Genomic DNA, 24,737 nt, shown 5'->3' on the forward strand with positions numbered 1-24,737 from the left:
GTTAAATATATGCAGTCATAAGAGTGCCATAATAAATAAAAAACAAAACAAAGGAACAGAATAAGGAAACAAAGGCAGTAAAATAAAAAACAGTCAATGAGAAAAGTAAATGAAATGTGTTCTTATATATAAAAACAAAAATGAAAGAATATCTAGAAAGAAACTGAAAAAGTTCCTAGAATAAATGTTTTCTTTTGTTATTTCTCTTTATATTTCCACATATTTCATTTACTTGTGTATTTTATCTATTCCTCTTTTCCGCACAATCCTTTTCTTATTCTATTACAGATGTATAATTTGTTATGGCACTCTTACTACAAGCAATTATGTGGTGAAGTTGACTTGGCACAACTACAATAAAACCTTGTTCAAAAGCCTCAGCTTTGAAACACAGAATGCAACAGCAGAGTCACAAGTTCAAACAAGGACTTTATTGTTGGTTCATTGCAGACCTTGAGGGCTTTCTTCTCTTCAAAGACAACACTGTGTTGTCATTAACGCTTCATGCTGTTAAACCACATTGTGTTGAAGCGGCACAGTGATTGGTTTCTACTCGCTGCAACAGATTTCCACATAGATATTATTTTTCTATCCTCCAAACCATCCACACTCATTAATTCATGCATGCGTGTGCGTCCTACTCGAGTCTCTGCAGCGACGTGATCCTGGGCAGGACCTTCAGCAGATTCTCGATGGCCTCGTCCGACAAGGAGCTGTGAGACAAACTGCCACACGACACAAAGTACATCAATGTCTCACCGTCCGGTCATAATCATGAAATAACAACGTGTGAATATACATGAGTCAAACTTACTCTAACTCCAAAAGTGAGCGACACTGGACCAGTCGTCTACAGAGTGTGGTCATATGGGATGGTGGGAGGCTGCTGTGGTTAACCCTACAGCATTAAAGAAGAAGATTCATATGTTTTTCTTTATTTGCATTTTAAAGTTATCACTTGTGAAGAAAGTCAAATGGTGTTTTTCCTCAAACTCTTCATCGGTGTACCTGAAGATCTTTTTCTGCTGTTTCTCATCCCTAAAACAAAAATGTGCACATACTTAGTATATCTGCTGACTCGTGAAAAAGCAGACAGTGGTGTCCAGATGTGTGGAGGAATTCAGCTGTTCTACCTTTTGAAGGGGCCAAACTTCAGGATCACCTGCTCTCCGTCTCCATCACTGTTAACAACAGAACACCATCAGTTTAACAAACTGCACATTTTAACACACGGTTAAAGTAAATAACACCATTATATCCTCCAGCAACTCGTTTTGTAACGATATATATCTACTTCTATCAAAACACAATAGTTGTGAAGCAGCATTTGTCTCACTGGCAACTTGCCATGTTGGTGAAACCGGTGCTGACTCTGTTGCTGCTCTAATAAAATCATTACATGTCTCAAATGTACAACACAGAATACCTGATGTGGATGTCTGTTGCGTTTTTGTGGGAGCACAGAGCAGCAGCCAGCAGCCCCACGCTCTCCAGGCCAATCCTATTGTTACTGGCACTGAAAAGCAGACACAAAAACAATGAGCTCGGGAGAAGGAAACCGTTTCATTCAAATGAGCCATTCATGCCGAGTAATGCCCCGAGGTAAATGCAGCTGGTGCCAGTGCTGACATATTTAGTTTGGAACCTGTTTGGTGACAATATCAGACCAGCCTTTTCCAAATAACCAACCAACAGTCTCATCTTTCATTTAAAAACCATCCTCCTATCTCAATAAAATATAATATGTCATTCTTATCAAATGCTGCACCGTATCTTGGATGATTGCGATAAAGATCTTAATAAATCTTGTGATGTTTTCTTTTTTGTTTGTTGGTATTTACCTTGTGTTAACACTTTAAACTAAAGCCTTACTTTATTTCGCGGATTCTTCTGAGACGGGGCAGGAAGTCCAACAGCATCCTCAGACCTCTGCTGCCTAAGCAGTTACTGGACAGACTGAGACAAGAATGTGGGATTAAAATAATGTCAGAGACAAGAAAGGGTACGACACAGGCAGCTGCCAAAGTAAAAGAAACACGCAAATGGAGAGTTTTTTTTTTGTTGAAATAAGGTTGCATGAGGTCCTTTGCCAGAGCCATCATATTACCAACAGCTCTATGCATGTTGGCCCGCCCCCAGTGTGCCAACATAAACAGCATGGAAGCAAAGCCATGTACTGCTGTGGATCAGGGCAGCAGTCACCTCAAGAACTTCCAACTACCTGCTTCAAAAAATCCGAACAATCCCTTTCGGAAACCGGGGTGCAGAAAAATACAAAAAGTGCAAAAGATCATAAAAATAACATATGATAAATGATTCATGAACACACCTGAATTTAGCATGAAGAGTGCTAGAATGACACATTTCACTGCCATTAAGAACAACTATAAATTAGAGATGCGTGAGCTATTTTGTTAACTTTAACAATATGCATACACATGATCACAATATCACTACTATGACTAAATGTATGCTGAATGTAAAGTGTGAGTGGGTTATTGTTTGTGCATCTTACTCCAGCACAGTGACATCAGGAGAGGTTCCCAAACTGCTCCACACTCTCTCCAGATGAGTCGGCAGCAGACCAGCTGAGGCTGACAGAGGCAAACGTGTCAGGATCACCATCGTTTACAGATGTTTACGTGTCTGAGGGGGATCTCTCAGATCATCTATATCGCTGCAATCTCTCTCAACTAGAGAGACTACGCACCAACCTGAATAACGCTAACCTGAACCCGTCAGATGGTTTCTTACACAGAACTGAGAACACAGCCTTCAGTGTAGTTCTCTGCTCTTCTTCCAATGAGGAACTATTTCCATTTGTGATATGAGTGATGCTATTGAAGTAAACTGTGTGTGTCATCTCATAAACACACCGAAGCTGCCAGTAGCTCCCTGCAGGGCGCTTATTGTTCCGCCAGCTGGCTCTCCGGACACTTAATGCATTATATGGAACCTGAAGGATTGTTGTGGTTTATGTGGCATGCGCGGTGCGAGGCGATCCGTATTTCACACGTACCAGAGCAGTTTAGATACTTCATTCCTTTCTTCTCTCCCTCCAGAAAACACGATGGACGCCTGAACAGGAATCTGTAATCTGAAACAAAAGAAACAGTGACGTAGCTGTTGTAAACGCCACTATTTAAGAATTAAGTTAAACAAATCTATGTGGCTTTCTGTTGAGGCTGACTAATGCAATGTTAAATGCTGTGTATTTAAATGGTCTGTACCTGATACGGAGCTCCACCACAGCAGGACAATCAGACAGCAGAGCCGTCAGAATCAGCAAATCCTCCACTGTTGAGCAGCTGTCATTCGCCCTGACAAGAAAAGACACGTGGACGTCAACACACATTCAATTCTTATGGATGCTGAGCACCGTTTATTAATAGTGTCCTATCCTCAACCTCAATATATTAAGTAGTTTATTACGCATTAGTAGTAAAGGCTTTTTGCTACTTATTCTATAGCTGTGGAAAATATGGAATTTATTATGGCAAAAGTAGTCGAATAAATATCAGTAATGTGCAGAATACATGCAGCTTTTAAGTCACTCTTGTGCTTTGTGATGGGTAGTTTGATGGAAGTCTCGTCTTACACGATCTTCTGGGTGATGTTGAATTTCGGCAAATATTGAGTCAGCGTCCTCAGAGTTTCAACATCCAAGTGGCCTCCAGAAATACTGAAGAATAAACAATAACAAAGTGTCAGATGTGGTGAATCCTGCTCTGGTGGTAAAAAGGCTCACATAAAGATAATTACTTCTACCAACTACTTACAGTGAATGCCTGAATTGTAATTACTGTTAAGTTTGAAAGATGACGTGTTTAGTTGAGGAGGGAACAATTGTAAAACAATACGTCATAACTGTCTGTGTATTGTACCCAGTACTGCATTATTATGTTCTGGAATAGTGTATCGTTGGTAAGGAGCATGTAATATTTTAGGAGGTGTATTTAGGGTTACTTACTCCAGGACAGACAAGGCAGGGCAACGTGTCAATGACTTTGAAAGTGTTTGCATATCCGGCTTGCTCCATTTCTGGTTCAACAAGCTGGAAAACAAATTGTAGCGCAAGATTAAAACATAACGACAACAAACGAGGGCTAAACATACAAATTTAAATCTATTGGCTCATTACTGACTGACTGATCTGTCATTGATTCAGGTTGTTTCTGGTCAGGATCATACAATAATAATTAAAAGCACCTTTTTTAAAGGAGAAGAAAAGTTCTTCAAGGAGATGTCTTTTAATGACAAGGTTGTGTTATTGTCTGATGTCTTACCAGATTGTCGGTTTAGACTCAGCTGTCTGGCTGCAGAGGGGAAAGCATACATGATGCAGGATTACATTTGATGACACACTGGTTTGTATTTTCTCATTATGTTTACGTGGCGGTAAACTCACCTGATCAAATCAGAGCTTTGAGAGAAAGTGACCTGTCAATTCCTTCAATCCGCTGAAAAAAACAAACACACATATACAAGCTGTATAGCAATGATGAGCGGCTTATTTGTAAAGTTCTTTCACTTCATCGCTTGAAGTAAGTTTGTAAGACTCTCGGTTGCATGTGACTGAGAACATTCTATACTGTGTGTGTGTGTATGTGTGTGTGTTCCTACTCTGCATGAATCTGCTGGATGTTCAAGGACGAAGACATTTTCCCGATGAGGTAGTCCACTGCCTTCAGAGAGCTGTGGTTTCGACCCAGCCTGCAACGTGCACACACACACATACATACACCCACGCACACACACCCCCACACACGCGGAATGGGCTACAAACCTGGAAGAATCTCGCGATATTGGGGTTATTAAAAAATAGCATCTCGTTGGGCAGTGTGTGCTTACTTCACCAAAGCCAGTCTCGGTTGCTTGGTAAATATATCGGCTATGTGTTTGATCCCATCGTCTTTCAGATCGTTGTCACTGAGGCTGCAATTCAAAAGCAAAATAATGCTGTGAAGAGTTTAGACCTGCACATTGTGTGTGGCACATTTCCTCAATAGAACTGTCAGAACACATATAGCAGTGTCATTTTTGTTGAAGCAAATGTACTTGATTTCAGTGACTTCTAGACAGTTCGGTAGAGCAGAGGCCAAACTGGCCGCTCCGGTGGCCGTCAGACTGGCAGCACAGAACCTGAAGAGGACAACGACTAAATCAGCCACGCACTGCTGTGAAGACAATCAGGGCTGATTTCTACTACATTACATGTCATTTAGCTGATGCTTTTATGTAAAGCGACTTACAATCCTGTTACAATCAAACACTTTAGACCAGGGGTGCTCAATACGTCGATCGCGGCTACCTACCGGTCGATCGCGGCGTAGTATTGGTAGATCGCATGACATAAAAAAAAAAAGGCCGCCCCCCTGTAATTTTCTCAATAGCACGTCTTTGTTCTTTTATTAAGCTAAACAGCCGTCTGTTGTTGATCGTCTCTACACAGTAGCATGTCATTTCTGTCTCTACGTGTCGCGTTAACACTTCTCGGCTCTCCGTCTCGCGCGTCGCAGAGTGCGCGCATCGGGATGGAGCAAAAAAAAAGTCACTTTCACCCCCCCCGTAGGTAGATCATTTTGACTTGGTCATTTTATAAGCAGCTCGCGTGCTGAAAAAGTGTGAGCACCGCTGCCTTAGACGCAGCTACAGGGAGCAAGTCAAGGTTAAGTGTCTTGCTCAAGGACACATTGACTAGGGTGGGGATTGAACCTCCAACCCCCTGATTGAAAGACAAACCTGCTACCCACTGACCCACAGTTGCACCACATCCCTGGTGGTATTTCAAAGGCAATTACATGCATGTGTGAGTATAGCCAGGAGAAAGTTAACGACCTTTGATGTCCACTCTGGATAAGCGTAGAAGAATGAATGAAAGATAAATGTAATCTTACTCAAGTTTCCTCAGGGTGGTTAACTTTGGCAAAATGGAGGACAACTTCTCAGCGAACTTGTCGCCATCCTTGCATCTGCGAAAACTGAAGGCACACAAACTGTGAGATGTAACATTCTTAAAGCAAACCTTCATGTTGAATTGGGAACTGAGAGGCCAAGACTCCCCTAAAAGATGCACATAGAAGCACACACACTTGAATGATTAACGTATTCATAGAGTATTGTTAAAAACACTACAGAAATGAATTACACAGGAATACATATATCGGAAGATGCACAAATACTATATACAAGTTCATACTATTAATAATGACAGCAGCAACACAATGCCTTCAATAAAACAATGGTGGAGATAACTGCTGTCATATTGCACCACAGTTTAAATAATGTACAACATTAAAGGGCAACACAAGACATTTTACAAGATATGGGGCAAACAATAGAGCTGTAGTTCTCTCTAGGAAAATACATTTATGTATATGTACTAGAAACTATAATGGAATGTTGATCATTATGTTTTAACCCTCCTGTTATGTTGCGGGTCAAATTGACCCGTTTCAATGTTTGAAAATCTATAAATGGATGTGTGTGTGTGTGTGTGAAGGGATGGGGCACAAGAGGAAATGTTTCAAGAATGAATGTCTTGACGCTTGACACACACACACAAAACTTAAACCTAAATATGTGTTAAACACACACTCAGAAAAGTTTGACCATTGTCTACTCAATAAAATTAAGGCAACAAAGTGACAATTAATATAATTGAATAGAATTTAATACTTCATCTTTGATTAAAAACTATTGATTTAATTAAGCAAATTTAAACAAAATATTAAATACAAATATGTTGGATTTACTAATAATATGGCAAATGTTGAGTAAATCCAAATCAATTATACAGGGGAAATGATTAATATTTACTAGGTATTCAAAAGAAAGTAATTTAGATATACCAAATAGCTGTGAAAAAGTAATTTAGATTTACTAATTATGTGGATGAAATTGATTTCCATTTACTAAATATCCGGATACCAATTTATATTTACTAATTTTATTGGTGAAAATGATTAATATTTACTAGGTTTTCAAAAAAAAGTAATTTAGATATACCAAATAGCTGTGAAAAAGTAATTTAGATTTACTAATTATGTGGATGAAATTGATTTCCATTTACTAAATAACTGGATAATACTGATTTGGATTCAATAAATAAAATAAGTTACAACTCAACTTGGAAGAATGTTACTTAATTCAACACATTTAAACTGAAATTGTTATTTATCTTTACATAAATACATTTTGCAAATCAACTTATAATTGGTACCACATGACTTAAAATCTATGTAATGTTATTGATTGTCACTTTGTTCACATATTTTTTTTAAATGTAGAATCTACTTAATATCATGCCTTCTTTTTGCAAGAATGTATTGAGGAACAGTTAACAAATTACCACATTTAGGACAACAGCAGTTAAACATTTATTTGTGCAACTTTGTTGACCATCTTTCAAACACATTTGTGTAAAATGCCAAAATACAAAGAAATCCTGGTGTACACAAAAGAATCACAGCAGCAAGCCCTTCAAATGAGAATGACAAATTGAATGTTTCTGAACAACCCTGAATGGTAAATAACAGCACTGAAACTCAGACAAAGCCTCGAAAAAAACCATGTGACTGTAAACGCACTGTAAAAAAAAAAAAACTCATTGGGTCCAGACTGAAGACAGGTGGGGACAGAATCTCATGCCGACATGATGTCCAGGAAACTGGAACTTAAGGCAGGAGTAGTCATCATTACTGCTTGAAGACTCACAGGTCAACCGGTTGTCTGTGGGCTGACATGATTCTCTCTACAGCCAGAAAAAAGACAAAACAGAAAAGATTAACAATAATATAACTTTAAATAGCATTTACAACATGACTAGGTGGTTCGAACAATAAAAATGTATTCTGTTGTTAAATTAAGACACTGAACTTAAAACAACTTACTCCCGTTTATCCTTGACAACTTGTATCCGATCATGGGTCACACTAGTGGAACAGCAAAGAAGGTGTTGAGGTCCATGCTGGTAGTCGTAATCACACCTAAAAAGAAAGAGTAAGGGGATAAAGGACAAAGGGAGGACATACATCCTCTTCAGTAAAAACAATATCATCTCAAGCATCAACTTTGCTCTTTTCAATGCTAATGTTGTAAATAAAAATGAAAAGGCTAGATTCACACTCAAGTGCCACATGTCGTCATCATGGCGGCCAAGGTTTGATTTCCGGTGGTCCCTTTGCTGCAGATCCTCCCCTGTGGTGCTTGTGTGTCTCTAGCTCTAACACAAATAAAGAAAAAAACATCTTAAAAACAAATAATTGCTTGCTTCTGGCATTTAAATGGATTATAATCTCACCGTGTTGCTGGGTGTCATTAAGGTCACGAAGTTTTTCCATCCAAGTTGGATTATAATGTCTGAAAGATGGCAGGAGAAAATAATTAGCATTTTACAATTAACTAATTGTTCTTAATTATCTGTACATAAATGTAAACATTGACTCAAATGACACTCTTTGGTGACGTCCTCATCTGATAATGTGGACAGTAAATGAAGATTTGATCATGAAACCATCCCCTCACTGGACAGCTCACGGTGCACGGAGCTTCTGAGGAGCTGTGAGCTGTCATGTCCGCCACAGCGCAGTTATAAGAGTCATGTTAACAACAGTCACGTGAACAGAGTCCCGACCACGTCAACAGCATCACGTTAAGAGCGTCACGTGTGCTAGTGAGCTTTTTAGAGTGAGAGTGTGCTCACCTGTGTGCGCGGATGTGTCGGCGCGTATCACGGCAGAGCGATGCGCGTTATGGGAGCGGCGGCGCTGGGCTTAGCCCAGAGGAGTGAAGCAGCGAAATGTGTAGACATAGAAACACTCAGACAGCAGCTTGCTGTTACGTGCGCCTGCTGCCAGTCCTGACTCCGCTGTTTTGGGTGAATGACGTCACGTGCGACCTGGAGGTGTTAACCACTTGTGTACCAAATCTTTTTTTTTTGTTGGTTGAAAACATTCGGGGCTAATGAAAAAACATTCGGGGCTTTAGCCCCGGGTTTTTTAGCCTAGGGACGCCACTGGTGTGGCCCCGTGACTGTCTGGACTGACCGCTCCGGTATATGTGAGCTTGTCTATACATGTCTGCGTGGAACCAGTTTCAAAGCACTTCAATAAAATCGTGGTTATTAGATGAAGTGTGTAGCACGTGACCCCTCAGGTGTCTTAACCCACCTGCCACTAATGAACCTATAACACGAGCGTTAGCTAAACATTACCTCAGCTAACATATGTAAAGTAAGCTAATGTTAGCTCGTTCAACACAGAAACCGACAACCTACGTTACATCGACGATGTTAAAGAAACGTGAAGACACTTAACCATCAGACAGCTAAGTTAACTTACTCTGGACGCCCAAGGCGACACAGAAATGCAGAACACCATGCCTCGAATTCAAAAGTAGCTACCCGCTAGCTCACACGAGGCTAGCTCAACTCCTCACCAGAGAGCCGAGTAGAAACCTCAGTGTCACTAACGTTGCCCGTTCAATACAACTTTACTCTCTGAAATTAAATTAAGTTGGCATTCTTACCTCAAGAAGAGCTGTCATGTCAGGAGGCTGTCGTTCCCTCTGTGGCGTTTCGTGAGTCACTGAAGCCGGAGAGCAGCGCGCCGCTCAAACTGCGGAGAAGAGGCGCGAAACCGGGTTCAACAGTTCAATCTGCTTTTTGTGTTGATTGCTGTGATCAGACTGATCACTGACACCTGGCCTCTCCTTTGAACTCTCTCTCTCTCTCTCTCTCTCTCTCTCTCTCTCTCTCTCTCTCTCTCTCTCTCTCTCTCTCTCTCTCTCTCTCTCTCTCTCTCTCTCTCTCTCTCTCTCTCTCTCTCTGTTGGACGGGCTGTCTGTCTGTCTCTGTCTGTGCTGTTTTCTTCTCTAGTAACTAGATTCTTAGAATAATACAATAAAATAGTAGGACAGGATATATTACATTTAAGAAGTTAAATAATAAAGGAAATAAAAAATAATAAAAAAATGAAAGTAAATACACTGTATCTAAGTGTATATAAAGTGAAAGTGGTGCAATGTTCATTGATGTTGTTCAATTTGAGGAGGATCTGGCCAGAGGTGATTTATTGTAAAGTCTAATAGTTGCCAGGAAGGTTCTCCTGTATCTGGAAGATTCTCCTCTATCAGGAATGTTCTCCTGTTTGTCCTTGTGAAGCAGAGCTAAAGCAGTCTGTTGGAGAACGTGCTCCGCTGTCCCTGCAGTAGGTGGTGGAGAGGGTGGTCCGGTTCTCCAATATGGACAAACATTTCTTCATGTCCTCCTCTCCACCTGTTCCGGATAGTCCTCTTTGCCAATGATGGAGCCGGCCTTCCACACCAGTTTAGTGAGTCGGTTGGTTTTCTCCAGTTACAATGCTGCTCCCCCAGCAGAGTACGGAGAAGTCCAGAGCACTGGTCCAACAGACTGGTAGAACATCATAACTGAGATTTGTCATATATTACAAACATTTGAGGACTTGTGAACCTTCAAAGGAGTGCATTTTTTGTCTTCTCGGTTTTTAAACCACTACCAAGCAGGGTTAGGAAATGGCTCCTAGAAAAAGTCCATGATTAAACTTGTATGTCAATGTAGTATTATGTGTATTACTGTATTGCTTTTTAAGATGTAGGTTGGTAATGTGTGAATGTGTGTATTTTTTGTGCCAAGACCAAGGACCACAACGGAAATAAGTCTGTGACTTTTTGTGCTATCCTTGATATTTTTATGATGCGTGACCTTTTGTTTCATGTATTGTATTTATGTCCAATAAACTAAACTAAACTAAAAAAAAAAAATACTAAGTGCTATATATTGCCAGCCGGTTGGGCCCCATTTGGGAGTAGTTACAACCTGGAAAAGAAAGGTAAGCTCTGACATGTTGAGAAAAAAAGAAGCTAAAATCAGCCCAAACTCTTAACAGGGTCTCAGATTTACAAAGCCACACACCCTCTTCAAGTCCTGGATTTCAGACAGCCAATTAACTATTGTGGGTGTTTTGGGGGAAATTTCACCCCATCACCTCATTGTAGGCCCTGTCTTGAGTGTTTGTGTTCAATCTTGGATATCCAGGACTAATATTAAGGAGATTATGACAATTTTTGCACTTGTCAAAAATATGCGATTATAAGAGAATAAGGCCCAATTTGACCCTTTGGACCTTTTTCGCGGCCCTTAATTTGCAGCTATCAGTCCCAAACTTTAGGGTATTCATATTCAGATGTCCCTCTTTAAATCTGAAGATGATCCACATATCTGAGTTGGTGGAAAAATTAACTAAAAGACTGGTTTTAAGGATTTTCCTCGTCAAGATTTTGGAGGCGATTTCACCCCATGACCTCAATGTATTATATTTAGGTAAATATAATATGTAAGACAAATAGGAGGTTAAGGGTCAGTTGGCAGAGTAGTGTGTTTGTGTGTGTGTGTATGTGTGTATGCATGTGTGTGTTTAAAAAGATGTTAGTGTTTCAGAATTTATTTTAATTCATTCATTATCAGTTCTGATTACAAATATTGGACACTGGACACAACAGCAAATACTCACAGTCGCCCTATAATGCTCCTCTAAAGAACAAGTATCAAAACTTATCATTATTTCTTCTACTTTGTACTCTTAAAAAAACTGAATTATGTTTATTGTAATGAAAAAAGTGAATTTGTATGTCATTTAAGAAAACTGTAAAAATGACTGTATTAATAATAGTCATTTTTCTTTACAAAAATGGGCAACATTTTTTATTTTGTATTATTAGCATAATACTTAAATTAACAGTTGGGTTGTTAATTTACAGATAATGTCTGTAATTTCACCGAGTTTTGAATATAATTTTATTTAATCAATCCTGAAAGCTACCCTGAACCGGAGCAGGTTTGCCGTTCAGAGTAAGTTACCAGTAACCTAGTTTGCTAAGAATAAATCCAGCTTTATGTACCGGAAAGTAAGGTGTGGCGCAAATTCCTTGGGCGGAAGTGTACGGCGTTTAAAACTGAAGAGTTTCCATTGAGTAGAATTTATTAATTTTTCGACATTGTTGACTTTACTCATAAAATATGATTAAATTCTACTCAATGATTTTGAGCTGATATTATTCAAACAAAAATGAGTAAAATGCAATTGATAAATAATTCAAATTGTATTAAATCAACATAATAATATGCCAAACTCCACAAACACATATTTTTTATGTAAAGGTTACTAGTATTTATTGAGTAAATATTAATTGAGCTCAGTCCCACTTTTTTGAGTGCATGTGCGTGTACACAGTGTGTGGTTTGGTCCTTAAAGGTGTCAGTTGTTGTGTTTTTGCTGTTGAGTCCGAGCTACCGTATGTCTACTTGTTACAGAAGGAGACTACGCAGCAAGAAATAAAGCGCTTCAGTGAGCGTCACAGAATGTGGGACAGGTGGTAAATTTGCTGAGGAATGCAGAAGGCAAAGTGGAGGCTTTCTCCGGATCTCACCACCACTGTTCAACCTGCTCACCAAACTCCTAAAGCCAAACATAGGTTTTCAGAGTCTTGACGGCTCAACACCCTTCACCTCACCGTACTATTTACATATGTTAGAAGGTCAGTTCCCAGCCAGGGATGGATTAACGAACGGGCCTACCGGGCCCAGGCCCAGGGGCCCATGAGCTCAGGGGGCCCTTAAACCAGAGCCTCTGCGTAAAGTCGCTTTTATTAACTTTGTATTGATATGATGATATGACACGATGCGCCATAGCCGGTATATGCTAGGCTTAAGTCATTCATGTCATTAACAGGGTCCCAAAGGTCCTACTGAAAAACTAAAGAATAGCCTAAACATTCACTTTGAAGATGTCACAAGAAAGAAACCATCATGATACGGTATCATGATGGTTTCTTTCTACATATACATGTAATCGTTACAACTTGTAACGATTACAAAAGTTATTCGTTTAATTCATATAACCGAAGTCCCTGCTATCATATAATTTGCGTTATGTTGTCTGCTCAGCTCCGGTATCGTTGTTCCATACGGACTGTTTTGTTAGCGATGTTTTTTTGGTTTTTGGTTTTGTTTTTTTCGGGGGGGGGGGGGGGGGGGCCTTGACACGTCCAGGCCCAGGGGTCCGTGACTTCTTAATCCGTCCATGTTCCCAGCGGCTCAAGTGCAGCAGCCTTTGGTGATAAAAATAGTTCTTAGTCTCACATGCCCAAATGCTGGGCGTTAGCATGTTGACGTGACCGATAACACTTTACATAACTATGGAGGTGACAATAATGTTAAAAGCAAATCTAGCTTCGGAAAATATTTAGAATAACAGATATTTCAAATGTTTCTGTATGTGTGTGTGTCTTGCTTGTGTGAGTATTTGTCTGGACTTACCAGAGGTAGTGAATGTACTGACACCTGGGCAGGACATCTAAACACTCGGACTCCATTGTGCATGCTCCAAAGTCCAATCCAATGACATTATAAACAATTCAGTTAAATACAAAAGCCAGAGCATGAATATCATTTGGTAGAAGCTGGATGTTGCGCAGCTCCAAGGTGGGTCTCGCACCCACAACCTGCTGAGCTAGTTGGTGGTCCTGGCTCTCCTGAACACAGTTGCATAGCTCCAATATCTGGGAAGATGTGTGAGGAGAAAGGATCAGTAAAGAAAGAGTACGGGTAAACGTTAAAGTATACTTTCATTTGTCAGAATCCACCTTCGGTCCAGTCAGGGTGTTGTTGTGACAAAGGTTTTTTTAGCAGTTTCAGAACAAGGCTTTGTCGTTTTTGGACCCAACTTGGACCTCCTGTTCCACCAGGGGTCCTGGTGAATTGAATTAAGGCTGCAGTACAGTGTGGGGAGGCCAGACCACATACAAACAGGCACAGGGAGTCTGTAAAGACTGTCCTCTGGTCTGACTTGGTTGTCCAGCGAGTTCTCAGACTGAATCTGAGAGAGCAATGGGGGGGAAATAGAGCAAAGTAAGCATTGTGTTTGCTTTCAGATGCAGATACACACCTACATCGTGCTGCTAGGAGGACAGTTCCCAGCTTCTCCAGCCCGATTAGAGAAATAACCCACATGATTTCATATTCATTGAATGTGTTCATGTAACTATGTAATGCTGTTCATATGTACAGATTACATCTATTTTTCTGTCCATCCTGGAGAGGAATCCTCCTCTGTTGTTCTCCTGAAGGTCTCTTCCCTTTTTCCCCTTAAAAGTTTATTTTTATTTTTTGGGGGAGTTTTTCCTGATCCGATGTGAGGTCAAAGGTCAGGGAGGTCGTATGTGTACAGATTGTAAAGCCCTTTGAGGAGAATTTGTAATGTGTGATTGCCTCTAATAGTTAGAATCTTTTCATTGCTTTATGTTTATAAAATATACATAACTTGTATTATTAATGCTTTGTTGCCTGACCTTGCTGGAGACTCCTGAAACGAGTTGTTCCTCATAACATCTCCACCCTACAGGACAGATGTCCAATAAAGGAAGGAGACACACAGATCCTTTGCTATTGGGCAAAGTGTTCCAGACAGGCATTTAGGAGTATTTAATATAGGAGCCCATCTTATTATTATTAATATTATTATTGAGAATATGTTTGCCTTGTGTGTGAGGGTCTGTGTGACCTGAAGGGATGAAGGTCGAGGTCAGATGTCACTGGTTTAATCCTCCACTGATATTATGCAGTGTGCAAGCTAAAGTGTGTGTGTGCAGTTCAAATGTCTGATTTGATGTACACAAAAGCAGAAGTCCACACCAGTGATCCCAGGTAATAGAAGGAGCAGGTGAACGTTCTCTTTGGCTTCAGGTGAGATCTACAACCACCTGGCTGCATGACTGGATTGGTACTTGCGTGTGAGGCTCGACAAAGTAAACTACAAAAATGTTCTTTATTTAAATCCAACCCTAGCAGCATCCTATTTCCGAAATAGTTTTTATAAGGTATTGCCCCTAGTGGAATTTACAAAATGAATTCTCAAAACAACTGGGGGGAAAAACAGATAACTTTTTTTTACAGTTAGAAAAAGGGTAAAAACACCTCTTTTTTAACAGTAAAAGTGGCTCTCAGTTAAATAGTATCAAAGCCTCTATTGGGCGGATCAAGTACATTCAGATGCAAGTATACAGTTAAAAAAAACTGTACTTTTTTTTAACGGTAAAATGTATTTCTTTTTTAACAATAAAAATAATTCATTTTTTTAATGGTAAAAAAAACATTACATTATTTTTGTAACAATAAAAACATTATTTTTTTACGGTAAAAAAACCATTATTTTTTTAACAATAAAAACATATTTTTTTAGCGGTAAGAAAAACTGGTAATCTTATTTTAACGGTAAAAAACCTGGTACTTTCTTCTTTTTTTTTACAGTAAAAACCTCTTTTTTAAATTTCTTTCCAAACATCCATTTTCAGTGAATCGCTGGTTTGATAATTTGGTGACGGATGGGTGCACAGTTCCATTTGGCTTCACTGAAGTCAGTTCCCTACCTCTTCTTGAGCTGCGTGTCACTGACATCAGCACTCGTCATGATTCTGAGTGCAGCCAAAAACTCCTGTAAAGTCAGATGAGTGAAGCAGTAGGAGTTGACAAGCATCCCATCCTCAAGTCTGAGCTCCACCTTACAAGATATGCACAAACAGCATTTATTATAACACCAAAGGTTTTCAGCTACACCAACATTATTTCAACTCATCCTTTGAAAACCATGAATATCAGGGCTGCCTGCCATTCATTGACCCATTCTGCAAGCAGGGCATGACATAATACCAGTTTAGACACATGGCGTAGTGGATATTAATGTAGCAGAACACACCATTTTAAATTTTTTAAGTTTTAGCCAAAACTTTTAATGCGCTGCTCCTGTTGCTTGGAAACTCACTTGTACTGCATCCACAGAGGCTCTGACTATGGTTGTTCATGGCAACAAATATTCCAACCATGGGGACTTTAGCCAGGAGAGGGTTGTTATAATACAAATATGGCTTGTTTTCCAACTATGTATTTAATCAGTGGCATAATAAAATTAATATTTCAGCTATCGATTGTGCCAATGTTACCAGCTGATGTTGGGACAATCTGAATATAACTATACCCAGCTATGTTATACATCCACACAACACAGCCAAGACTGACCTGTGAGAAGAGCCCTATCTTGATTGAAAACTGCAAAACCTCCTGAGAAATGTCTTCTTCCATGAAGAGGAACTTGCTGTCCTCTAAGCCGTTCCAGGACAGCTCGCACAACTCACATCGATGCTGACTCAGAAGACTGCACAAAGAGAGAGAAACCAAACGAAAACATGAAAACAAAGAACAAATATTTGCTGATCATGATCAAAGATCACATAAAAGCAAAAAACTGGGGGAAAGGAATGACGGTTGCAATGTGTAACCCTACAAGCACAGGTGGAGACTCACTACTGGACACTACGGGTAGTAATCTCCTCCACTCAGGAGCACACCTTCGCCCACTGACATTTTCCAGTGTGACAGTCAGTGCTTTCATCATTACACTTCACCACAATTGCAGACTGACGGCTTTATGGCCGTCCACCTCCGCTCCAACAGTGCAGCATGAACGCGTCAAGCATGACCCCAAGATACCACCTGTTTGTGTGGCGGGGGGGCTTGCCTACCTTCAAGTTTATTGTGAACCCCAACTTGGAAATTTGTAAGATAAACCAGGCTGTCAAGAACATAGAAGCTCATTCTCTGGATTTAGGTGAGACATCAACACATCTGCTGAAGGTACAGAGAGCCAAGGCATAGCTGAGGATGGCAAAACCGTTTGATGATTAACATACTGAATGCCTTGTGGGCAATGCACCGGTTAAAAAAGGTAGAGATCCAACATGGGTCTGAAATGTGCTTGGGAACGAAGAAGTATGCACAGTTTTCCGACTCTACCTTGACTGAAAAGAGATCAGCACTTCAGTGGCAGTTGAATGGCCCTTACTTATGGCATTGTTGTAGTTTGGCTTTCTTGAAGAAATGTTACTTTCTTGATTCTTGTTGTTCTGAGTTTGTACTCATGGTTGAATGCATTTATTTTAAATCGCTTTGGATAAAATTGTCAGTTAAATGAGATGCAATGTAATGTAATGAAAACGGATACGGCCTGATTGTGGATCTCTGCGAAGAGATAATACATCTCCTTCTGAAAGGATAAATTAAACTCCTGGATGCCCAGAAGGCTCCGGTAGCGAACTGTCAATCCCATGGTAGACCGCCCTAAAGCACACCCTGCTTTATCATACATTTTACTCTAAATGACTTGGCCGGCTTGAAAAGATGCAGAAGACATCACAGCGCTGCATCTTGACTGGAGGAGAGTATCACCCATAGAGTCTAGTAAAGGACAGAGTCTGTGTGAGCTAGAACTAAGTATATAATTCAAATACCAAAGACATTGCACCAAATGGTTTCTTAAGAATCTCTGAATTAACATTCGTCAATTAATTGAAATTCATATGTTTTGTACGGGGTGTCAGTGCTATAAAATGGTGGTAATATGTTATTCGTCGACTCAGCCTTCACCTCTGGGGAAGTCTCATGGTATCCAGCTCGTCATTGCTTCCTATTGTATCAGGATCACGGCTCAGAAACGAATCCAGAACGCCGAGGTAGACCTGGGTGAGGGTGGAGGGAATCTGGGCTTGTGTGAGAGGTAGCTGGGCTCTACAGTTTGTTCCATCTGTCGTCATGTCTTCACTCCCTCCGCCTTCACCTTTTCTTTGTACAAAACTCCCTCCTCTACTGCCCTCTTCTCCTCTTCCGCCTCCTTTTATTTCTTTTCCACACGCTTTTCTCCTTGTCTCTCCTCCTCTTTCTTCCGGTATCTCGGCCCTTCCTGGGTCTGTACTTTTCAGCAGTAAATGCTCCAGATAGATGCAGCAGATGTTGCAGAGGGCAGGGAGGGATGACATGGCGAGTAGGTGTCGACTGGAAAGAAGGAGTTCTGCTGCCTGCACCCCAAGAGACCTGTTGGCTGAGTGACCTTTGCAGTTGAGACTTAAATTAGTTTATACATATGTATATGATATTAATTTAGAAATGAAAGGTAGACCCACCCATGTGTTGTTATTTTTGCCTCATCAGACCTCTTCTCTAACTGTGTGAGCGTGTTCAGACAGGTCTTGATAGACATATCCCCAACTCTCCTCTTTGTTTTATGGCCATTATGATTTTGTTTTGATGATAATTACCTGAAGTCTAGAGATTGTATGTATGTACCGAGCATGCTGTAGCTCATTTTGACTTTAAGGTGAGTAGAGGTCAACTGCAATAACTTAAAACACATGTGTGGGTGTGCAAGCAAGTACATTAACAACAATGCAAAGAGAATTGCATTGTATGAGTTCAACCTAAATCAATTGTTTCCGAACTTAGAAGTAGTATAAGCAATGGTCTTCAGTAGAAAATAATGACTGAAAACAAATGAAGATAACCAAATAACAATAACAACCAACTATAAAACTCAGCATATAGTATATAGTTATATTGTTGTGCTATTGTTAGCCAATCATGGGGCAGTTGTCTCACAGAAAGTTTGCATAAAACCAAATGTCCCAATCACCACTTCCCACAGCAGATATTAACAATACAACAATGAAAGAGCCACTTCACTAATTTAATCGAAATCTGACAGCATTGCAACAGCTAGCGCTACCAGTAGATATGTCTGACATCACGTCCAACCAAATTTATTTTTTAAAACATTAAATGATTAAAAACTCATTTCTATATCATTGTAATTAGATGTAAATATGTAATGAATACCTTTTGTACAAAATATATTCAATACCAATTCGTGGGTTCTAAGTTAAGGACAAGTTTGAGTACAATGGCCTTTTTACAAGACTCTTGCATACCGCCAAATAGGAGCTTGCGTACTACAAGTGGTATGTGTACCACAGTTTGGGGATAGATAATGGATGGATGGATGGATGGATGGATGTCAAACTATGCACTAACCTGCTCTCAAAGAAACTGTAGTGTATATTACATCTACATTGGTCTTTCTCTACAAATTAAGCATATAGTTAGATATATGTAGATGTATCTCTTTGCCGAAAAGAAAATATCGCCTGCATGTTTTTACCTTTATCACCAAAAAAGTTGTCCACATACTCCTTGATCTCATGGCAGTCCCAACCGAGCAGCTGCCCGACTTTATCTGATATGCCTTCCAAATCGATGACATTGCGTAGACGACAAGTGACCATCACAGTACATCCTGGGAGAAGCTGACGATTTAACAGCCCTGATATGAGGTCTGCAACAGGCAAAGGCTTTTCTGGGTCAAATTGCTCCGTCTGCACCTCTTGTTTGGCGAGTTTGCTGTGAAACTCGTCGTAGCCAACAACTTTGCTCTGGATTGGAAAGGAGGTAATCCACAATGGCTTCCTGCTCAGAGAACAGACATATATGAGGAACATACGGACAACAGTGGGAAAATATTGGTTTACCTTGTTGGACTTAAAAGACATTTGAGGTTATTATTTGTTTGTTACAATGTGTGTGGTCTACTTGCCTTTTTAATACACATTCCTAGGAGCCTAACACATGGTTTACAATACAGTATTTAACTGGTGGACATGTTGAGTATATATAATCAACCCCTCAATCTCTTTAAAGTCTCTCTACACACATTCTCTTAATGTATTACTAATGGAAACTATGACCAATTACATTGTTTTGCAACGACACAGTTCTTTCCTTTATAAGATTTTTACTTACCTCCGCCAAGCAAGTATTGTTTTTGATTCTATTTGTATGTTTGTTTGCCAGCAGGATTACAGAAAAAGATACATGTCTAATCTTCACTTAACGTGGTGTACGGGTATAGCATAGGCAATTTCGGAGCAGATACGTGCATTAACATTCTTGGTGGATGTCTGTTCCCTTCTTGTTTCATTTTGATTTCAAGTGGACATTTTTAGAATTGTATGCATTTTACTATCAGGACCGGTTCTTGGTACTACTCAGGGTCATGAATACTGACGCTTATGTCCTGCCAATGAACCTGAGATCAATCTGAACATCGATTTTAGTACAGCACTGCTGTGGCTATTATAATAAATGTAATATGCTATTACTTTCAAATGTAACATTAGAAAAGTCCTGATAAATGAAGGCACTGTTCTAGCATTTCTACCTGCATACCTTTCCGTGGTTACTCTCCTTTATGGGGACGTAGTGTTGGAATAGCAGCTCAGACAGGGAGAGAGGACGGGACAGTACGTTGAGCTGACGAAACTCCAGCAGCACAAACAGGTAAGATGAAGGGATCGGGCCCTTATTGATACAGGAGTGAAAGGGGTGGAAACAGAAACAGTGAGAGAATATTCTGTCATATTACCCCTAGATCTCTCTTCTTCTATATTTGTATAATAACGTGATCATAATGATCATAATAATATTGTGATTAACTCTGACACCAATTCAATCAAATACATATTTTAATATGTATTTAAATATGTAAACGTACTAGTCCATGTGCCCACTGTTGTCCTAAACAAGACATCAGCAGAGTTTTTCCTGATCCAGCTGGGCCAAGGAGAACTGTCACCTTCCTTGTACATCCCTGGAGGAAGCTCTCCAATGTCACTCTGGAATCTATAGACCCATATTCCCCATTGGACTCTGAGTTCAGTGAAAAGAAATGTGTTACTTTGTGTACCTTTAATAATGCCTATATTGAAATACTTCCACTTGAATGACAATTTGAAATACAAATAAATTATGTGCAAAAAAAGGAAGAGAAATTCATTCTGACCTGGTGTTTTGGCCCCTTTGTCTGCTGACCCAGGGGTTTGATCAGGTCGGCCTCGGTTTGCCGTTCTTAGGCCGACCCACACGTTCTCCAGCTGCACCTGCCTCACCAGGTGCTCACTGAGCCGCTCCCACCTCGTCTGCAGAAAATGCATCACTTCCCGAATGTACTGCGTTCAGTAATCTGTGGGTACAATACATAACCAAATACATTATCTGTAGAGGTCGGAGTAAAGAATATTGGGCTTCATTCACCAAATGTATTTATTTTAATTCATTAAATGTCCAGAATAGGTCTACGTAAAATTCATGATGTTTTCTTAAACTACAGAACTGTTTTCACATGTGTTCTGGAAATGATGAATCATATTGATCTCGTAAAGTAACATAAATAATAGTTTTGCACAACATTTCAGCTTTCAAATGTGTGAATGTGCGTAGAATCTCAGAAAACCTTGTTGAATGTCTGAATCTTTATGAAAACTGCTCAGACTAAAGGAGTTTAAAAATCCTAACCGTTTCTGTAAACCCTTCACATTAGCATATATATATATTCATATAAAGATATATATATATATAGATACATATATAGATATATATAGACACATATATATATATATAGATAGATAGAAATATATATCTAAATAAAAAAGGAGTTTAAAAATCCTAACCGTTCCTGTAAACCCTTCACAATTTTATTATATATCTATCTATCTATATATATATATATATAGATAGATAGATGGATGGATGGATATATAGATATATTTTCATTTTTATTTATAATTTTGTTAATATAAAAAAAAGGGTTAGGGTTACCCTAACCCTATATATGGTAATGTAGGATTTACAGAAACGGTTAGGATTTTTAAACACCTTTAGTATATATATTTATATACATCACAATACAAAAAAACAGATTATTTGGTTTAAAAAAGGTCTTTGTGTGTCTGGCAAATGAAAAGGACTGCAAAACACAAACTGAAAAGCATCTGAACATGAACTGGCTCAGCCTGGTAATGTGATGCTCAGTAAAAGCTGCATCGTAAGGATGTCTAGCTTACGCCCAAAATTAACCCGACATTAATAGGGTAAGCAAACATCATGTTTCCTTAGCTTATGCATTTTACTATGAGTTTTATGGTTACGTCTTGATGAGTGTAGCGAGCAACACTTACTACAGAGATAAACTTTACTGCTGTGTGTGACAGACTTAGATTTACATATTTCAATGGAGACTATATTCAAGATAACTTTTAAAGAAAGCAATTCACTAATTAAACAGTTTTAGTTTCTGATAATAAATTTAAAAAAATGTTAACAGTGAATCGTGATCTGTTGCATACTGAAAAGTCACTTTCATGACATTTCAAAACAAGACTCCTCATCTCGTCTCTGATTTTGACATCAGATGATATGCTACCACTACACTTCATAGAGATGTTTTTTGAACATACTTTAATTTCCGATCCCTGTTACATGCACAAACATTAATGATTTGTAAAAGTGTCTTTTAACAATGTAATGAAACTCGCAACAGAAGCTCAATTTAAAGACGGAGACCGTGCAACAAACAGTGTGAATTGGCGGATTATTTGAAATGTTTATCAATCTACAAACTATAATAAATCTGATATCGTCACCCACTAGTTCTTTCCATGTAACTCAGGACATTTGTGATTTAGTGTCTCTTTTTCTGGCATTGATTACTTTACATTCAAATGTAAAACAACAACAAAACTCTGAGAAGGTTTGAGAAATATTAAATATTTACACATTACAAAAAGAAACGACCCTGTTTGATTTATGATGTGACCTGTTCACAGTTTGTTCACAGTGTATCCCCGTCTCTTCATACACCCATGGATTCATGGCCACTTGCCACGTTATGTTGAAGCACTGTGTGTGTGTGTGTGTGTGCATGTGTGTGTGTGTTTGTGTGTGTGTGCGTGCGTGTTCTACCAATCCGTGGACGCTTGATGAGCTGGTCTGAAGGCTTCCCATCCGTTACACTGGGAGTAGAATGTTCACAAACACCTACAGTGCAGAAAGAAAGAAAACTACTATAAAAATGACTCGAAAATATCCCAAATGACTATTACTACCAAGGGTGCTGCAAGAATGTTGCATGTGTTGCACACAGTTCTTATACTCTTACTTTCTAAATCATCTGGAGATGAACAAAATAAATATCAAGGAAAGGCCGGGGATTCCCAAAGGGAAACTAAAGTCATACCATTTTCTAGTGATTCTGTACAACGGTTGTCTTTTATTTTCACTTTCCCTATTTTGCTTTGTCAAACAACAGTGGAAGAAACAGCTTCTACCCAAACACAGACTACAGGATCACTTGCCTTACATTGTATTAAAGTTCCTGGTCAGCCACTTTTGGGAGCGGCTCTGGGTGTGTTTCATATGCAAATACACAGCAGCAGCACAACGTCAACAACAACTGCTTTGGGAATGGAGTGTGTGGTGGAAGAAGAGGCGTTGAATTTAGTCTGTTAAATATTGCCTATTATACTGATTGGACTCTTATTTTGTTTATTGTGAATTAAAGTTTTAAAAAAAAATGCAGCACAGGTGAAATACTGAGGGCTCTGCTGGCCACACCCCAATCAGTCCTGCAATGGAAGGACCTTCCATTAAAGACTTTAATTCCAGTACAACCACAATTCATGCTCTGTGTAATTGTTGCAACATGACCCCTTTAGACATGATTCCTGCCTTGTGTGTGCACATAGGCCACTATAGGTCGACTCTAGTGAGGACTGAACATTTAGAGCATCATTTTCTACTCACTATTTCCATATCCAGCCACTGACATGAGCCTAGACTCCAGACTGCGATCTCTCTGCAACCAAAGTAGCACTTCTTTCCAAACGAAACCAAAGGGAGTTGCCGGGAACGTTTTGGTTTCGCTTTTGCGAAAAACGTGAGATTTCTGGCACAAAGCCTCTCTCTCAGGTTGTGGCGACACACCTACTGGGTTAGGTCCAGGCAGGGGCGGCTTGTCCATAAGGGCGATTGGGGCGACGCACTGCCGAGGGGGAAAAGAAAAAAGAAAGAAAAAAGAAAAGAAAAAAGAGTCGCATTCTACCACTAGACGTCTGCTCTGCCTCTGTATGTCATTGTCCAATCAGGTAACAGTCATTCAGTCCGCCTAAAGTCGTGCTTCAAATGGCCACGCCCCTTCTGGGGCGACTTTGGGCGAAATGAAAATCGCCCCAGACCTCTCCCATTGACTCCAATGTTAAACCCATTTTTTTCACAAAACAGAGCTCTCAATGCATTCTCTATGGCTTCCGGGAGGAGTCGCCCCTCCAGGTCTTGTCATAATTAATCGACGTAAAAGCGTCTCAGTGCGTCATACAGCTTCGACAGAGGCGTATTCAGTCGGCCAGTGCTCAGGGCAACAGCAGCGATTCAATTCTTTCTTTGAAAGAGACTCCTTTCGGTCGGCGTAACAATGAAGACACATCGGCAACAATAGAAGTAGGACCTCCTAGAGCAGTGGTCGCCAACACGTCGATCGCGATCGACCGGTCGACCTCGGAGACGTTCCCTGTCGCTCTCCAAAATAAAATGAAAATAAAATCAGAAACACATTGTTCCTCATTCTCGAACATTTTCTAAAGTCTCTTCTGAAACGTTTTCTTCCTGACTGGAAGATCGAAGTCAGAAAAGATCTCCGCCTGATGTTAAAGAACACCTGTAAACGGGTTCTCTGACAGCTGTGTTCTCAGCTGTGCTCCCTGAAAGAGGAACGTAGGACTACAGGTGAGGCGCAGGGGAAATGCAGAAAGACCTTTATTGATAACTTCACATATTACACACGGTCAAAGTACACCGACATAAAACTAAGTCATGAATAAATAAATGTTGAAATGCCTGTACCTTCGTGTAAATGTTTACGTTACGGCATTAGCAAGTTGCGCATGCGCGACAGCCGAGATTCTTGGCGACTTGCCAGGTCTTACCTCCGTGAGTTCGGCTTTTCTGCTGT

The 24,737-nt window shown here is 39.8% G+C and overlaps 1 protein-coding gene and 1 long non-coding RNA gene across 4 annotated transcripts in view; both read right to left on the bottom strand.

Annotated features, from left to right (window-relative positions):
- The window catches only part of nlrc5 (NLR family, CARD domain containing 5), a 45,498-nt gene extending 21,748 nt beyond the window's left edge, over positions 1 to 23,750 (bottom strand). The window contains 33 exon segments of the mRNA XM_056416289.1: positions 642 to 725; positions 815 to 898; positions 1,009 to 1,038; positions 1,134 to 1,181; positions 1,427 to 1,516; positions 1,873 to 1,956; positions 2,516 to 2,594; positions 2,755 to 2,810; positions 3,020 to 3,097; positions 3,231 to 3,320; positions 3,599 to 3,682; positions 3,971 to 4,054; positions 4,287 to 4,316; positions 4,409 to 4,443; positions 4,445 to 4,460; positions 4,624 to 4,713; positions 4,852 to 4,935; positions 5,059 to 5,142; positions 5,898 to 5,981; positions 13,337 to 13,578; positions 13,663 to 13,701; positions 13,703 to 13,895; positions 15,445 to 15,575; positions 16,091 to 16,226; positions 17,495 to 17,663; positions 17,715 to 17,954; positions 19,059 to 19,315; positions 19,317 to 19,363; positions 20,123 to 20,254; positions 20,448 to 20,617; positions 20,733 to 20,915; positions 22,694 to 22,768; positions 23,534 to 23,750. Of these exon segments, the coding sequence (XP_056272264.1) occupies positions 642 to 725; positions 815 to 898; positions 1,009 to 1,038; positions 1,134 to 1,181; positions 1,427 to 1,516; positions 1,873 to 1,956; positions 2,516 to 2,594; positions 2,755 to 2,810; positions 3,020 to 3,097; positions 3,231 to 3,320; positions 3,599 to 3,682; positions 3,971 to 4,054; positions 4,287 to 4,316; positions 4,409 to 4,443; positions 4,445 to 4,460; positions 4,624 to 4,713; positions 4,852 to 4,935; positions 5,059 to 5,142; positions 5,898 to 5,981; positions 13,337 to 13,578; positions 13,663 to 13,701; positions 13,703 to 13,895; positions 15,445 to 15,575; positions 16,091 to 16,226; positions 17,495 to 17,663; positions 17,715 to 17,954; positions 19,059 to 19,315; positions 19,317 to 19,363; positions 20,123 to 20,254; positions 20,448 to 20,617; positions 20,733 to 20,915; positions 22,694 to 22,768; positions 23,534 to 23,750 (3,545 nt within the window).
- On the bottom strand, positions 7,367 to 9,733 carry LOC130195745 (uncharacterized). 3 transcript variants are annotated; one of them, XR_008832120.1, is made up of 4 exons: positions 9,529 to 9,730; positions 8,126 to 8,361; positions 7,893 to 7,988; positions 7,367 to 7,753 (listed from the first exon to the last, which is right to left on the bottom strand). It is a non-coding gene; the product is annotated as an uncharacterized LOC130195745 (long non-coding RNA). The 3 variants fall into 3 exon arrangements; XR_008832118.1 differs by having other exon boundaries at positions 7,893 to 8,361; positions 9,529 to 9,733; XR_008832119.1 differs by lacking the exon at positions 9,529 to 9,730 and adding an exon at positions 8,705 to 8,975 and having other exon boundaries at positions 7,893 to 8,361.
- Positions 23,751 to 24,737: the final 987 nt, after the last annotated feature.

The sequence above is a fragment of the Pseudoliparis swirei genome, chromosome 6, assembly GCF_029220125.1.
Source record: "Pseudoliparis swirei isolate HS2019 ecotype Mariana Trench chromosome 6, NWPU_hadal_v1, whole genome shotgun sequence".
NCBI classification, from domain to species: Eukaryota; Metazoa; Chordata; class Actinopteri; order Perciformes; family Liparidae; genus Pseudoliparis; species Pseudoliparis swirei.